Source organism: Centruroides vittatus, unplaced genomic scaffold, assembly GCF_030686945.1.
Source record: "Centruroides vittatus isolate TY-2023 unplaced genomic scaffold, ASM3068694v2 contig_19, whole genome shotgun sequence".
Classification (NCBI taxonomy): Eukaryota; Metazoa; Arthropoda; class Arachnida; order Scorpiones; family Buthidae; genus Centruroides; species Centruroides vittatus.
Window position 1 is genome coordinate 4,082,244 of NW_027121169.1, and position 17,741 is coordinate 4,099,984.

Consider the following 17,741-nt stretch of genomic DNA (forward strand, 5'->3'; position numbering starts at 1 on the left):
TTTATTGTCCTGGGCCTAAACTAAATGGTTCTTTCTGTCTAAATCTGTGGGCTAAGTGATTCTACAGGCCCTTCTCCATCTATAGTATCTGGACTTACAGGCTATACATCATATGCAAGGCCTCTCATAGGTAAAGAGAAGCACTTTCATTGACTTTATGAGGCCCAGTATATTAAATCGAAAAAAAAACATTACAGAATTGCACTATATTTTATAAATAATAAAATTTGATAGAGTATACATAAGTATATATCTATAAATGGCTCTGTTGGCCCCATCCATAAATGACTGTCGGCTCCTCTATCTGGATCTAAAGAGCCAACAGAGCCATTTGGTTCGGCCCCAGATATTCAGAAGAACCCAAAATTTTCTTCAGTATAGAAGTAACATATCATTAAAATTACCTGCTCCCTACGCATAATTAAAAGATTATTAATTTATTTCATTACAATAGGAAACGAAAAATATCTTCATTTCTCGTATAATGTTAAATTATTGGCATATTGGAGAGCCTCGCGTCGCGTCGCTTGTAAACTTTTAACGTTCTATTTACATGTTTTATTTTTGAAATAAAATCAAACTTTAAGCATTGGCATGTTTTAATAGAAACAAAAGTGATTATTAAGTTTTCATTAATTATGTTGTTAATATTTAATTTATAATACATTATATTAGTTGCGCGGCGAGAGCACGTACGTCGCGTCGCGAGCATTTAAATTCATATTTATTCGTTTTCTTTTAGAAAACTTTAATAAGTTAATTTCTGGAATTTCTGTATAAATACTAATAGACACATTTCTAATTTTAAATTAATTTTAGATACGCGTGGAGAGAGGCAAAGCGACGCGACCTTCGCGTATCACTTCACATTACTTATAAAGTTCAGTCAACTTCTACAGACTTTGAAAAAAAATTAAAGCTTATATAGTTATTTATTACTTAATTCGAAGGCGTTTTAAGTTAATTAAACGCTTTTTAAAATTAAAATTACATTAAAAAGTAAAAAAAAAGTCACAGTGAAAGATTATCTACGCGCTCGACTTAGCAAAATTTTCCTTTAAAAAACGCAACTAAACTAATTAAAATGAATTTAAAAACATACAGATTTATTCAGAAATATATTTAAGAAATTAATGCATAAAATTTACATCAAAATATCATTTAATAATTTTTAAAAAAACACTGTTTTTTAAGGTTAAAACTCTAAAGATGTTTATAAAAGTTGCATTTTTTTCCAAACAAAATGAAAATAAATAATTTTATAAAAACAATTTTAATAATTCAACTATTAATTATTTTTATATAAATAAGCTATTATAAAGTTTATACTTATATCAAAATTAATATTTTATCTCATAATCAACACAAAACTACACGTTAAGGAGTAAGAAATCAGTCGAGTACTCCCCACTTATTAGCATCTCGACACTTGAATACCAGTAGATGTAGAGTCGATATTAATTCATTTTTAAAAATAAAAATGTCACCGAATTAAATTATTTTTTACTAATTCTTTAAGTCACATTTTCTTTCTTCTTTTTTCCTTCCCATCTTCTTTTCTAGTCGACTATCCTAAGAGTTTTAGAAGTAATTGTTTGGGTCAACGAAGCCAGTGCAAAATGTTCTTGTGTCTCTGATGAAGTCTTTATCTCACTGTAATTGGCAACATGTAGTCTTCTACTCTCTCTCTGTTGCTATAGTAACAATCTACCTTCACTTCGTAAACAGGTATTAACGCAAAATGTTCTTGTAGGAAGAAAACGAGAGAAAAATGGAAAAGGATTTTTTGTAACACTTTCATAAACACAAATTTAAATTGTTTAAACAGGTAGGGGAGGAATAAATATCCTATTTTTTTCTACTGTTTAACGCTTAATTTAACATAATAATATTCAAGTATTTACTGAAGCTCCCTTACAAAAAAGGATATTAATTTTTTAAATCATGGACACAAAAATGCAACTTGTTAATGATGTTAATACGTACTTTTTTAATTCTTTAATTAAAATGAAATTATTTAAATGGTTTTTATGGTATAATTTAACAGAAATAAGTAAATTTTTAATGAGGAGAAGACATTCGTGTGATGAAAGATGCTATTTTTATAGATGAAAGGATAAGATGGAAACATTGTATTGATGGCATTTAGAGCGAAAAATTAAAATTATAATTAACTTTAATGCAGTTTTTATCGCTTAAAACCGCAAAATTATTAGTGGAAAGAGATGGAGGAAAAGGGAGAATGATAGATAAAATACATTGTATAGGACGTTGATGACTAATGAATTACCTTCTGGCAGTTAATTCCCTCTCTACACAAATCGAATAGCAAGTACCAATGACAAATACTAACTCAAGCTACATAAATATAATGAGATTAGAAATCATCAATACACTAATTGATGGTTTCTGTGGCGAATTAAATAAATAATTCTTCCGCATCCTCTCAAAAAAGCAATAATTCTAAGTTAAAAAATGAGTAAATATTGTGCAATTTTTAGTGTATTTTTTAACTTCAAATTAGATTTTCTCGTTGTACTCGATATATAAAAAGAAAACTAACACTGCAGAGATGTAATGTGATTTGTGTCTTTTTAATGTCGATCTCTAAAAATGCTCTCTCCCTATTCAAAAAATAGTAATTCTAACTAAAATAAATTATAAAAGCGTAGAGAAAAATCATTAAAAATAGATTCCTAATCTTAAAATATTTAATTTTATGGCCAATTTTATATAATGCACATTTAAATTCGTACCGTTCCGAGCGATTTAAAGGCTATTCTGCTTAATGAAAGGCATTAAATTAATAAAAGTAATAAAAATTAGTGATAGTATATCTTCAATATACTTTATAATTTTTAATTTAAGTTTCTGATGCACTCAAATTAAGAAAGGAAACATCATGATACAGCTATGATTAATTATTCCAATTTTCTGTAGGGGATGAATTGCTCTTTCTAGACTCAAAAAAAAAAAAAAAAAAAAAAAAAAAAAAAAAAAAAAAAAAAAAAAAAAAAGATAATTTCAAATAAAATATAATGGAAAATGCTATTATTAAACATTACTAAATATATTTCCTAATATATAATAAATTCAATTATTTTGCTTTACTGCATTTTAATCAGTAAAATATAATTTGAAATGACGCACTTTTAGCAAAATTCGATATAATTTAGAAATGCTTTTTTGATTAAAAAAGACCAAAATTTCAATAAAAGCAATAAACATCTAATAAATTAAATACATTTTATACATTAATTTAAACTTAATTTTATTTCATTAAATCGATTTATTTGATTTAAACCACGCGTAGAAAATAGAAATTGAACTACGCGTCGCACTAAATAAATGCCATTTCCAGGCTTAAAAGTGCCAGGAATCAATCCAAAATTGATTTAAACAGATAGAAAATATCATTACGTATATTCAGTAACCCAATTTTATAAGGTTTTATTATTATTTTCATAATTTAAATGAAATAATCTGAAGAAAGTAGCTTTTTTTTACTAACACTCCGTAAAGGTTTCCGGATAGAGAAACTTAATTCCAATTAAAATATAATTTAAATCGACATGTAATAAATTAAATTTACTTTTTTTGTAACAATTACAACTTGATTCTTATTTCTTTGAACTGATTTAAGAACGAAAATTAATTAAAACCGCTCACAGAAACCGACAAATCAAAGCACCGCGCTTAAATAAATGCCATCTATGGATTCAAAAAGGCCATAAACCAATCCAAAAATAGCTTAAATCGATAGAAAGGAAGCATCATTCGAATTTTTTAAAAAAAGAGGTAAAAAATATAAATAAACAAATTTTAAATCATAATATTTTTCTACAATAAACCTCATCCTTCGCTCGAGGTTTACAATTGTGATTAAAGGTGGTAAATGGAAGTTATACAGATTGCGGAAATGCATGTCACTCTGGAAAATTAATTATGGCGTAAATCCACGATAATTGATTCTGAACTACCTGTCTATCAACAAGCGGCGATAAGAGCGGGTATTAAATGCAAAAACCAGGTTTTAAAATTAACGTTTAACCGAATATTTCCTCTTCATTCCGCTTCTACTTTGAAGTTTGTTACTAGAAATCACTTTATTTTTTTCTTTTCTTTTCTTTTTTCTTTTTTTTAAATCTTTCAATAATTCAAACATCTGCATTATCTTTCGGCGTTTATAAATTGATTTTTCTCTTCTTCTGCGGTTAATTATTACTCCAAATTAAGTACTAATCTAAAACAGGAAGTGCCTCTAGTGAATATGAAAATATAAATTTTATTCTTCTAGATGATATTTGATAATAATTTTTACATATTACTTTAAATATTTAAAAATAATTATTATTTAAATTAAATTTTAAATTTGTCAGACGATAAATAATTTTAAAATAGAAAATTTTGTAATTACAGAAAAAAAAATAAATAAATAAAATTCAGGTGGCGCTATAAACTATCGGGATTTTTTTAAAAAACGGCGCTAACTGCCATTAAATATGGTATAAAAATTGGGTTATTGATAAATATACTTGTGATACTAATTGCAAATTACCAAAAGAATATATTTTTAATTGTTTATAAATTAATTATATTTGAAATTTGGCAGATAATAAAACATTTTGAAATAAAAAATAATTTTATGTTTATAATTTCCAGGTAGCGCTATATATTATCGCGATTTCTTTTGTAAATGCCGGCGAGTATTATTGTTTTATATGGCGTTACTATTGAGTTATCAATAAAAATATTTCTAGTATGAAATTGCGAATAATAAAATTTCCTTTAAAGAGAACGTTGCGAATTGAGTTTTCAGCAAAAATATTTTTAGATGGCGTAGAGAATTGCGTTAACAATGAAATATGTTTCAGGCGGCACATCGACGTGTCCGATTTAGCAGTAAACTACATTTTAGTAACTCTGAGCTCTATGCACTTTACATAAAAAATAAAAATTATATTTTTTATTTATGCAGCTCAAATATTTCAAAAAATAATTCGTGAAAAATGCTGATTGAAAAATTGATCATCTATGGTCATTATAAACTTTATGACACAGTTTAGCAAATAACTGCATTTATAACTACTTTATTGAATGTAAAATAAATTTAATATAATTTTTCACAATTTCAACTGCATATGTATTGATGTAACTAATTTCAGTTTCCTACCAGCGGCCGAGTGGTGGTTCGTGAACGGGCTGGCCACGTGGAGTTTACAGGGTTTTCTTCACGTTTGTAACACCTAAGTAGGAACCAGTGTCTTATAAAAGTACCCCCGGGAGCCATCGCTTAAGTGTCGCGTTGCCGTAACCAAATAAACCAAACCAATTGCAGTTTTTATTCAAACAACATTTTAAAATAATTTTTATTAACAATTGGCGATTTAAATGTTTTAAATAACATTTAAATCGCCAATTTAATAAAACAAATTTAAATAAAGAGGAATTACTTGTTACTTTGTTAAATTTAATAAAGAGCCAGTTGAAAAGAAATGAATAGTAGACACCATTGTGTCATCAGATGCAATCACTGGTTTATTATAATAGAAGAGAACTGAAGATTGGATTTCTGTTTGTCCCACTATCTCCAATATACGAATGCATCTTGGATAAAAGCTACAGAGTACATTATTTTCTGTTGTCCAGGATATGAGACTGATTTCAATGTTGGAAATTGAAATACTTTAAAAGAGATGACTTCATTTTTTTCTCCCTAGAAATTCATTCAGTTTTAAATAATTCTATAGAAATTTAGTTGCAATTTTTGAAATTGGTTCGAAACAAATCTCTTGAGGTTCATATAATAAAATGCGGTTTATAAATTACAAATCTATCCAAGAAATGAAGCAAGAAGAAGAGAAAATAGAAGAGTTTAAAAATCTTTCTTCTTCGTCCAAACAAGAAATAATTTTAAAATAATTTTAAGCACTATTTAATTACTCAAAGAAAGATTTTTTAAATTGATATGTTATGTAAGTATATCGGACGAGGGTTCGATTTCTAGCATTATTCATAGATTAATCATTTCAATTAGAATAAATTATACATATTTTAGATGGATTTATAACTGCTAAACGCATTTTTGTGAACTACTTTCTATTATATATCCTACTCTTAGGTTAGGAAGGACCATATCCTATTTAAGATTGATTTTATTTCATATTTCATTAGTACACGTTCAGTATATATGCATGGGATATACGCTAATTTCAAGCAGGTTATATACATATCTAATAATATTTAAGCCATATCTTATTACTTTAAAATTAACAAAAAAGTTGTGGGTTCTGTTCCGACTTAATACACAATTTAAATAGATAGTTGTTTATTGAAGATAGAATTCATAGTTTACCTGCTATCCATCGTTTAAATTCAGTCTCTGTCTTCATTTATTCATTTAAAACATAACAATATGTTAATAAACACAGTGAAGACATATAAACGAACAACTACATCAAAATATCAATAGAAGAGAAAGAAAAAATAATCATAAATTTGATCTGTGAGCAATTGCCTGACATTTAGAGAAAGCAATTCCATAAACAAATTGGAATTGCATCTTTCCTAGAGAGATTTTTAATGTTGTTTGTGGACGTACAACATACAATACCTGTCACTCTTCTGAGAAATTGGTTAACATTGAATTGCCCTATATAAATATAGTATATCATATACTTTCTAGGTATATATACATGTCAAATATTATACAGTAGTGGCAAGATGTATAAGATTTTCTTCAGTATCTAGTAAAATATGATTGGTTGTCATTTCAACAGGTTCTTTCATTCAACGTTGCTATAGTAACAACATCATTGATCGTTCTCTTCAATATTTTATTGCATACAAGTGCAAAGGAAAAAACAAATTTTAAAGATTAATGATTTTTTAATAAAATATGTGTTCTAATAATAATAAATAATTATTTTAATACCGAAATCTCAACTGTACGATTCACATTAATGTTTTTTTTTTTTTCAATTTTCAATATCTCATATTAAATATTAAAAATTTATTTTTAATTCTCTGATAATATATTATAATAAAAATATTCTATAAATATTTTATAATTATAATAAAAATATAAATTGAATATTTCTTCTTTGAGTATAAACTTTATGAATTATTTTGGATGAGAAATGTGACCGTTAAAATAGTTTTTATTATACTTTTCAATATTTTAGATAAATCTTTGATAAAAATTATTTCAAATTTATTGATGTTACTGCATTATTCAATTATTTACTTAGGTTAATAATATATTTTAAGCACTTTTGTTACAATGGAGGAAAGAAGATTCGCGTTTAAATCGGACCATTTTAAGCAGTAAATTGGCATTTTTATTAATAATTATGACTTGGATATTTTAATATATCTTACGTGTGCTAAATTCAATTTTTTAGTTATGCTTACATCTTTAACAACCGAATACATTTCATCTTTATGCTTCAAGTATGTTCGAACCATATGAAATATTGATCATAAAAAAGCATAAAAATTAATAGAAAGTGCCTAAAAATCTGTCACATTATACTGATATTCAGTATAATCTTCAAAGGAAAGAATTAGACTTCATATTTTAATATTTATTAAAAAATTCTACTCTTCTTTTAAGAAGTTACGGATTTTATTTCCGCGACAAACTTACTTCATACGTTTAATATTAATTATCAAATTCCTCAATTGAAGAAGAGAAAGAGATTCGAATTCGGATCCTTTCGTCCAGAGAATACGATAAGTTTCAAAACTAGTGTCCATGAGATGGCAAATATATTAAGTAATATATAAAATTTTATGTAACGTTATGTTTAAATATACGTTTTGAATTCCGGTATTATCTGAAAAATAATAATAACGCGTGCATTCAAAATTAGTGCGCATTTTAAAGCGTTTTTCAAATTCTTCTGTCGTGTTAGCTCTAACATATAAAACGAGTTCAAGAGAAACTAGAGCGCAAAATGGCAAATTATTCATAAACGTTTTAAAATCAGACTCGTGTATCTAATTTCAGTTATGCAAGTAGCAATACGAACTTGTAATGATTGAATTGGACCGATCAAAATAAGGAAACTCAGCAAATGGGAGATCTGTCAAGGGGGTGCCTCCCGAGAGGACTTTATATGGGAAAATTGACTCCTATATAGATGTTATTTACATGAGAAAACCCGGAAAACTCTACATGGTCTGTCGCGAACCCACGACCAATTACCAGTGTTCAGTAGACGTGGGTTGGCGCATTCATTCACTAATAAGTGAAGGTCGCTAATTCCAACTGTAAAAGCAATTTTAAGTAATAAAATTCGTGACTTCCCCCTTAATTTTAAGATAATAAATAATATCAACTTTATTTCAAGACATTTTAATATAAATTATTTATAAATTTTATTTAATAAATTTTAAAATTTCCATCTAACTTAATGAAAAATTATTTTTAGTATTTTATATTTAAATATTTTAAATTTACTCAATAATATAATAAAATAAACATTTTTAAATCAGTTTTTTATTTATTTTTTAATTAAGAAACTATTATTCATATTGAATTTTTAAAATATCGAAACAGATAATAAGTCGATGAATTACATTTTATAATTAAAATTTTAAATCAAATATTTTCAATACTTACAAAGTTATATTAATTAAAATGCATATTAATCAGTAAAATTTATATTTAAAATACTTAAAAACCAATAAAATAAAAGCAAAAAAGTGTGAAAAAAACACTAAATATTATTTTGTGTGTTTGATGTATTATATTTAATTTTATAATTATTTTATTAAATATTTTTAATAATATCGCCTCTACAATAATAAAGTTTATACGTTTTAAATTTAAATTTTCAAATCAGCCAATTAGCAAGATTCGTTTTTAAATTTAATTTCTGGCGCCATCTGTAGAGGAAATTCTGCTTTGCATAATTTGCAATAATTATAATGTATTTTAATACTATTTTAAAAAGTTAAAAATTAACTTTTAATTATATAAGTTTAAATGTTTTATTATTAAATAATATTAATTTTACTAAATATGTTATTATTACAATATATAAATGTTATATTAAATTTTACTAAATATTTCAACTTAATTAACATTCAATTATTTCTTTAATTTTTTAAAGTAAATAATTATTCATTTAAATTGAATTTACTCGTGGGTCAATTTCAAATAAAACGTTTATTATTTGAATTTTTGAAACTAAACTTTGCGTTTGCATAAAATTTTAATGACGTAACCTAATGATAGACATTACGTCACGCCATTTGTTTAAAAGTATAGTGTTGCCAGATGATGTTTTCCGAATTTTTTTTAAATTAAAATTTCATTCCACGGGAGATTTTTCAAAAATTTTGAAATTTGTCGAGATAATTTTCAAGCAATATATGTATATGGTTTAAAATTAACTTAATAAATTTCAAAAATTAAATTTTAATATTATTATGTACCCTCTTGTCCGATTTTCTGACTGCTTCGTATACTTTCCATACCAATTCAGGACCGGCGCTAGCGATTTGTCTTCCTATCTCGTAATACTGAGTGATAGGATTGGCTTCTAAGGGGGTAGGTGGCGATGGCTTAAACTTGGAAAACATGCTGACACTGAGTTATCTGACACCTTTGACCATCCAGTCTACCTTCGGATCAGGTTCCGGCCATTTCTTAAGTCACCTTGGCTTTCATGTGTCCAGTAAGCCGCTACTCTCTCTCTTCTTGCTGTAAAAATAGACATTATCGATTCTTTCTTCTAGATTATTCTTCTTAAGAAATAAAATAATAAAAAAGGATTTTTTTAACAATGTAAAATTTAAATTCATTTTGTCTAAATTTAGAATATTCACTTTTGTGTAACCTTTTGGTAAAGTTAAGAATTTTTGTAAAAATCTCGCGTTACTAATGGATAAGTGTGATTCAATACAATTCTTTGTTCCCTAGAGTGTCATTCTATACCCTAGGGTTACGTTGACCTATTATTTGAAGAGCAAAGTGAATCATTGGTGTTTGTTGAAGAAAAGACTAAGCGCGCAAACAATTTATCATAAGAACGTAATGCGAATCGTAACAACAGTTTTTGTTTGAGTGGGTGTTTTTACAGATAATTTCAAAAAGTTCCAGAGTAATTTATTTTTACAAAGTATTTTTTTGACCATACCGATGAATCTATATTGAGAAAATTAAAGGGTTCGCTAATGATGTGACGATTTTGATTTTTTTAATCTCTCTCTCTCTCTCTCTGACTCTCTTAACAACGATTCAAAAAGAAAAACAACATTTTAATGCGTTTATATGTAAAATATCTCAAAAAATAATATATTACTACTAAAAAACGAGCAGTTATTCCATACATGCGGCATGATTACCAAGTCAGTTCTCAATAAATCATCTTTAACCAGCTGAGTGATACGCTATATCAAGATTTTCCAGTAAACTTCAATATAGCATAATCAAATTTTTCGTATATCTCTTAGTATCAGTTGAAAGATGAAAGACCATTAATAAGCAAATATCTTACCATTTGAATTTAAATATTGATTTTATATAGATTATTTTAAACTGATTCTCGTACTTTTTTTTTAATTTTAATCTTTTTGCCCTGAAAGCGGCAAGACAGTAGTGGATCCAAAAGAACCCGAAGTGAGAGGTATCTCAAAAATTAATAACATTTGAATAATTAATAATTGCCTTTTATTAACACGTGCACAACGATGGTTCGATAAACCACATTTGCAATCATAAATATTTTTTAAAACGTTTTAAAATTTTAACAAATAAATTTTATTTTTCTTGTGTCAATGGAGAGGAGATTTTGTAGCCCCTTTTACAGAGCACTTTTTCATGCCTTCACGAATTCAATGAGATCCTCAATAGGGACAATCAGATAGTGAAGGATGGACCTAAATTTTCATGAATGTTTTCATGAAAATTTCTGAGATGCCGACTTCAACTAGAAATCAGAATGTCAACTTGATGTCTTTATCACATTGGTCATCTGGTACGATCCCCTACGATACATTATAATCATTCAGAATTGATCATACTTATAGAGAAAGAGCTTGTCAGTGTAAAATAATATATGACGTTCCTTGTTAATGTCCAAAATGAGAGAAAGAAATATAAATATATGTATGCATTTAAAATGCATATAAATAAAAGTAAAGACTTGAGTAGTTCAATCTATTTCTTAACTTTTATCATTTTTAGTTTATAAAAATACTTTTGACCTGACCACTGGAGAGCAAATATACATTTACTATCGGCCCTCTAGCGGCTACGACAAAATTACGTTATCACATTTAATTTTTATTAAATTATAATTTTTACAACTTAATTTTAATTAAAAAATTCAATTATTTAATGTTAAAATTATATTTTTTTACTTAAATATGTATTAATTTATTCAAATAAATTAAAATTTTTGACAGTTAAAATATTTATCAAATTTCTGTTGGAACTGTTTCAAAAATACCGATAACGGCTGTCGAGATATCAGTCAAGGCGAAATGTTTTGATATTTTTTATATATTTCTTTAAAAAATATATTTTTTTAAAAAAATCTCTAGCCGTCTGGCTTGTATAATTTTCAAATGTATAAAAAAGTAAATAGTCGTTTATGTTGAACCTTTGCGACGAATATTGCAAGCATTTCAATAATGCCGCCTTTCAATATTCTACAAAATAATGCAAAATTTAAACAGTTATAGTCAGAAACCAATAAATAAATGAAGAAATAATAAAATATAATATAATATGAAATTAATTTTTCTTCTAAAAATGTTTTACAAATTTCTATAAAATTAAAAAAAAAAATGGCTGTTGTATTCTTTCTACATGCAATCAGTTATAAAAACGGATCAGCTTCACCCCAATTTACAGTAGCGATTTTTGTTTAAAGAAGTCCTAGAAAAGCGTGAACTTGAGGTTTTGTATGAGTTGATAGAATGTAAAACCCGTATCAAATTTTTAGGTACAAAGTTAACGATACTATTCAGGGCCATATTCTGGTGTAAACTAATCAAGCTACAGCTTAGATCTCATGCTATAAAGCTACAGATTACTGCCTCGCTTTTTAAAATTTATTATTTAATAGAAGGGAAAAGGACATACCTTTTACTGGTTCTGATTTTAGCAAGTATTGGATTGCAAGTAGGCCTACTCAACCAAGGAGTATCGCAAGTACATTCTAGTATATATGTATGAAGTTTCTAGAAGTACTAGGCACTAGATAAGAGCTTATTACACCATGCCAATATACCAAACTCCTTATAATACATTTCTGTATTGGATCATTAAAAAACCACAAAATTATATCCATAAAATCATCCATTTTTCATACACTTGAATGGATATATTAGACTAATCTCAGACATACAGAGAAACAAACCGACATTTTCAAAGCAATGCAAACTCCAATCAAGACTTTTTAAAATATTGTTTACTGTTCAAAATCCCATTTTCCCCGTGTGATTTTTTACATTACCACCATTGAGAAAGCTTAAAAAATTCTCAAGTTCATCAATTTTGTATAAAAAAAAGTTATATTTTAAACTCTACCCTCCTCTTTCAATCAGAAATTATCAATCTATAATTATGATGACATTGTTAAGACAAACAATCTGAGAATGACATATCCAATCCTCACACTTCTAATAATATCCATTAGATGCTGATTTATCCTTTAATGCTCCTGTATTTGAATGTAGATGAAGATTATTGGATTTGTTTCCTTTCATCACAATTAATATGCATGATTTTCAAATAGAAAATACTTTAAAAATGATTTTTTTCCTTACATAATTAAATTCGTTATGCAATATTATTTAAATTCATTAAGAAAGTAAGAAATTCGTTCTATTTTTTCCGTTTTGTTTTAATGTAAAAACTTTAAAAAAATCAATTTAAATTTGAAAATAATCATCTAAATTTTAGAATTTTTAGGGAAATTTGCTTGCAGCAATGTACGTAATTATATACAATTTCCGGAGTGTCGGTTTGTCTGCCCGCTAACACTATCTCAATACTTATAAATCATTAGAAATACAATCTTTCTATTAATATATAATGGTAATTTACGTAAACTGTTTCGATTTTCTTCGATTTGAGGCAGCGGCGGGTAAGAAAATCGTCTGAAATAACGAAAATTTTGGAATGATTTAAATACTTTTTTAAATCTAAAAAGGATGTTTTGGATTCATATATTTTTAAAAAATCGATTATTTTATCGGTAATGTGTTCTTTTTTTACCAAAAAGTTTCAGTAAATCGCTTTCAAACTAACGATTTATCGACATGGCAAAGTGTTTATTATCCTTATAAAGTTTTATAATGTTATACACAAATTTAAATTCGTATTTATTTTAAATCTGTAATTAAATCTTCGATGAAAAAGAGAAATAATAGCGGAAATTCCGATTTGCTGGAGTTCTCTGTTAGACTTGTTTGATTGACGGAGTATAGATCATGTGCCATACGCTCTCATACATCATTATAATGACTTATTTACAGTATTAAATAAATAATATATATATATGCTTCTTATCTCTAAATAATTCAACCTAAATAGGAAATTGAAATGTTAGAAATATCTCGAATTTTATTTGTCTTTTGGTAAAAAGGAATTTTTCTATTTGTGTAGCAAATCCCTTAAATAGAATCATGGAACGTTCCAAAACTCTTTTAATTAGCCAATTCGATTGACTTTAAACACACAAAACGACTTGTGCAAACAAAATTGAACAATTACTTAAAAGAATTTTAAAGTTTTAATCTTTTAACATTCCTTATTTTTTAATTGGTAAATAATTAGACGTTATTAAATAATGTAAGAAGAGAAAGAAGACACAAAAAAGGTTTTTGTTTTGTGACGCAATTAAAGATATCCCTGGACATAGTAAAGATTTTTTTCGATTTTTTTTTTACTAGGCTATTTATGAACCGTATATCTTTTTTAGATAGCCATTTTGGGGGCAATCGTCTCGACACATTTGGACACTTTTTGAGACAAATGCTTCTCGTAAAGATCATTCTTTCAACGTAATCGAATTCTATCACTAAATTTAAGAATTTAATGTATCCGCTTTAAGTTTTCTTACACAATCTTAATTTAGATTCGATGTTTCATGTAGATTTTAATTTTTGATGAATGAAGCATCATTAAAAGAAGAAAATTTAATTTATACTTTACTTAATTAAGGAAAAAATAAAAAATAAACAAATGCGCTGTAATACGCAATAATTCGAACTCTCTTCCCTTAGTAACCGTCGTTGAATGAATCATAATTAAAACCAAACGATGAAAGTTTAATTTACATTTTACACCGCTAGGGAGAAATTAGCGTTATGATGCACTATTAAAAAGAAGCTTTGAACAATCATACGATGATTATGACACATTAATTGTTTATACTGTGTGCTGTATGTTAAAATATATTATTTACTATAAGACAGTTGAGTAACTTTCCCGGCAAAAGTTAAAAATTGAGTGCGGTGCCATCTGTTATGAAATTTTATTTTAAAAAGTTTTTATATTATTAAATTACTATAAAATTGCAAAAAGCTTAATTTTGAAAGTAGGGATGAATTTTATAAATAATTATAAACGCTAATAACGAGTAAATTCGTCGTTAAGTCCGACCCCATTAGAAATATGACACATGATCCCACTCCATCCTTCGACCTTTAACCGTCAATATTTAATAGAATTAATGCCTTTAATACACAAACCACCATGCAAAATTTCAGAAATTTTCGACAAAAGGCACAGGAGTTATTAAACTTCAAATTTGGCGAACAAAATTATGCCTCCAGGCACTAACATCCATACATTGAGGGAGGGAAAAAAGCAATTTTTTTTTTTTTTTTTTGCATTTCTTTACGTTTCAGGGGCCCCTGAGTCCAAAAGTGAAAAGATCTTGGGGCTCACTCTTTCACCGATTGCCATACTTTCCCTCTGTTATACAGTACATCAGCTTGTAAAGTAAAATGAAGAATTTATATGCAGAAAGCAACTACAGAGATAGTTAACGTGTGAAATTTAGCAAATATTAGTATATGAAATATACAATGAATACTTTAAAATCTTATTTATAACACGATTTATAAGTTACTAAATGGTCTTTTCAAAAAAAAAAGAAAAAAAAAAAAAACTTATTTTCTATAGCAATTTTAGAGATTTCCGTCATGATTTTCTTCAAATATTATAATATACTTTTTAAAAATATAAAATTGTCAATCTTAATTATTAAATTTGTTTAAATTGCAGAACTCGTCTCACTTATTTCCTACTCTTATAGTATTAAAAAAATATAAGCTTTTATAATAAAACAAACAGAAATGAACAATAAAATATGAATGAATTTCGTCAATACTAGAGCATCTTACCTTCATTAAAATGATGAGTTCGATTTTGTTATTGATTTATCTTATATTGACTACTTAAGAGTTAATTATATTAAAATGACTTAAATATTTTAACGAAATAATTTATGTTATTTTGTAACATTTCCAAATAATTTTTTTTTTTTAAATTTGTGTATTATGAAAGGGAACGCCCTTCAAAAACGATTCCTTTTGTTGATTGGATAAGAGAATTCGAACTTTCTCGATTAAAGAAAAATTTCACCAATCACAAACTAATATATTGCTAAAATAACCACGCCTATTATTCGTAATATGATTTTCGACCAATCATCACAGAGTAATATTTGTAATTAATTTTTTTTTTCAAAATTTTGAATTTAAATTTATCAATTGAGTTTTTTAAAGTTATTTTTAAGACGAATACATCAATATATAATCTTAAAAATTAAAATAATATACTGATTTAATTACAAAGAAGTAAAATTAACGAATTCAAAGATCGAAAAATCTTATTTATACATGCCAAATTGTACAAAATAGCTTTATAGTCAAATATAGCAATTATAATTATTTTATTTATTTAATTATTAAATTTGTATCTATATGTTTTGCTAAAACACATTTTACATACAAAATAACATTTATGAAGCTAAATTGTTACATTTAAAAGAGGAAAAAATAAATAAAATTTAACTTGTAATTGAAATTTTTAATGATAATAATTTGTATTTTAAGTAAAAATGAAAATAAAAATAAATTATTAAAGTAATTTAAACTCTTATATACGAATGAAAATTACACTTTTACGCCATTAAAATTTCTTTATACTCGCATATAAAATAAAGTAACATTGACAAGATGTTTACATTCACAAAATCTTTATCTATTAATGGAGGAATAAAAAACAAAAGAAGATCATTTTTATTACCATTTTAAATTACTTTAAAGTAATTTAAATCGTATTTGAACCTTTGATATACTTTACAATGATATTCAAACCATTCGCGCACATAATGCAAACGAATATGAAATGCTGTCAATTAGATACACGAATGTCAAATTACACAGTATTATATTTGTTTGCTTGTATATTAAATTACTTAAATAATTAATTTTCTCATAGTAGGTAGAATAATATGTCTTGACGGGTATAATAAACATAAATCAGAGATAAATACAAAGGTTAATATGATTCTAAATTACAAAAACGAATTATTGTGATTTATAAAGTTTAATGCTTTAAAATGCTTTTAATGGAGAAAAATTAAGGGTTTTTGATTATCTATTACATTTTAAAAATTCTTTATGAAGCATCAAAAAGCATATAAATCGTAATTTTGTCAGCGAGGTATCAGATGAGAAGTGAAGAATTATGTTAAAATTCACCATAGAAAATGCATGCAAATTCTTGAGATTTTAGACAATGCTTGATTAATTTCTAATGAATCAAAGAATTTGCAATTATTATGTAAAAGTTGTAAAAATCTCATAAAACTAGGTCTGTATTGTGTTTCAATCAAACAAAAGTAAGCATTTTAGTTAGAAATTATTAAAAATTAAAAAATATATAAGATATATTAATAAAAAAAATTAACAAAATCTAATCAAATCTACATTAAATTTGACACAAAATTTGCAAATTTTCAAAAAATTTTGTAGCTAAATTCAATTAGTAATTTAATAAGAAAAATTGTTAATAAAATATTAAAAATTAGAATTTATTTAAAATTTAACAATATTAAATTTCGCTAATTATTATTTAAAATCATTAAATTGTTAATAAAATTTAATTGTAAAATTTAAAATTATAATAGATTTATATATTTAATTAAACCTTTAAATTCATTTTTCATTGAATTTTTTCTATTCAATTGTTATAAATCAAATTAAAGTCAGGTAAAATAATCTGATTATGTTTAAATATTTTTATTAAATCTGATTATGTTTAAATATTTTTATTAAATCTGTTAAATTTTTATAAAAATTTATTTTAGGAAAATCATAAAATTTTTAAAAATAAATTTACTGAAACCAAAAGTTATAAAATTTTATAATAATTTTAAATAATTAGAATAATAATTATAGAATAATCTATTATAAAATTTGCATCGAATATAATTATTTTTTTACTCGTAGAAATATGATAAAAATAGTAATAAAAAACAAATTAAAGACAATAAAAGAGAATAATGTAAATATTTTAAAATAATTCCAGTCAAATGAAATGTTGAATTACGATTTAAGAAATAAATAAAATTTTATTAAAAATAAACAAAAACTTAGCAAATATATCCTAAATCAGGATCAGAAATAAATATTTTATAATTATTTTTTTTCTCGAGCGTATAGAAAAAATAGAAAATGTATGAACAATTTTCACGATTTTTTAC

At 25.7% G+C, this 17,741-nt stretch overlaps 1 protein-coding gene across 4 annotated transcripts in view; it reads right to left on the bottom strand.

The window, feature by feature from the left end:
- Positions 1 to 17,741, bottom strand: part of LOC136970159 (SCY1-like protein 2) — a 136,522-nt gene that overhangs the window by 25,976 nt on the left and 92,805 nt on the right. For all 4 annotated transcript variants that reach the window (XM_067264568.1, XM_067264567.1, XM_067264566.1 and 1 more), the window contains exon 2: positions 9,445 to 9,712. In XM_067264568.1, the coding sequence (XP_067120669.1) occupies positions 9,445 to 9,591 (147 nt within the window). In that variant the 5' untranslated portion in view covers positions 9,592 to 9,712. The remainder of the gene's footprint in view (positions 1 to 9,444; positions 9,713 to 17,741) is intronic.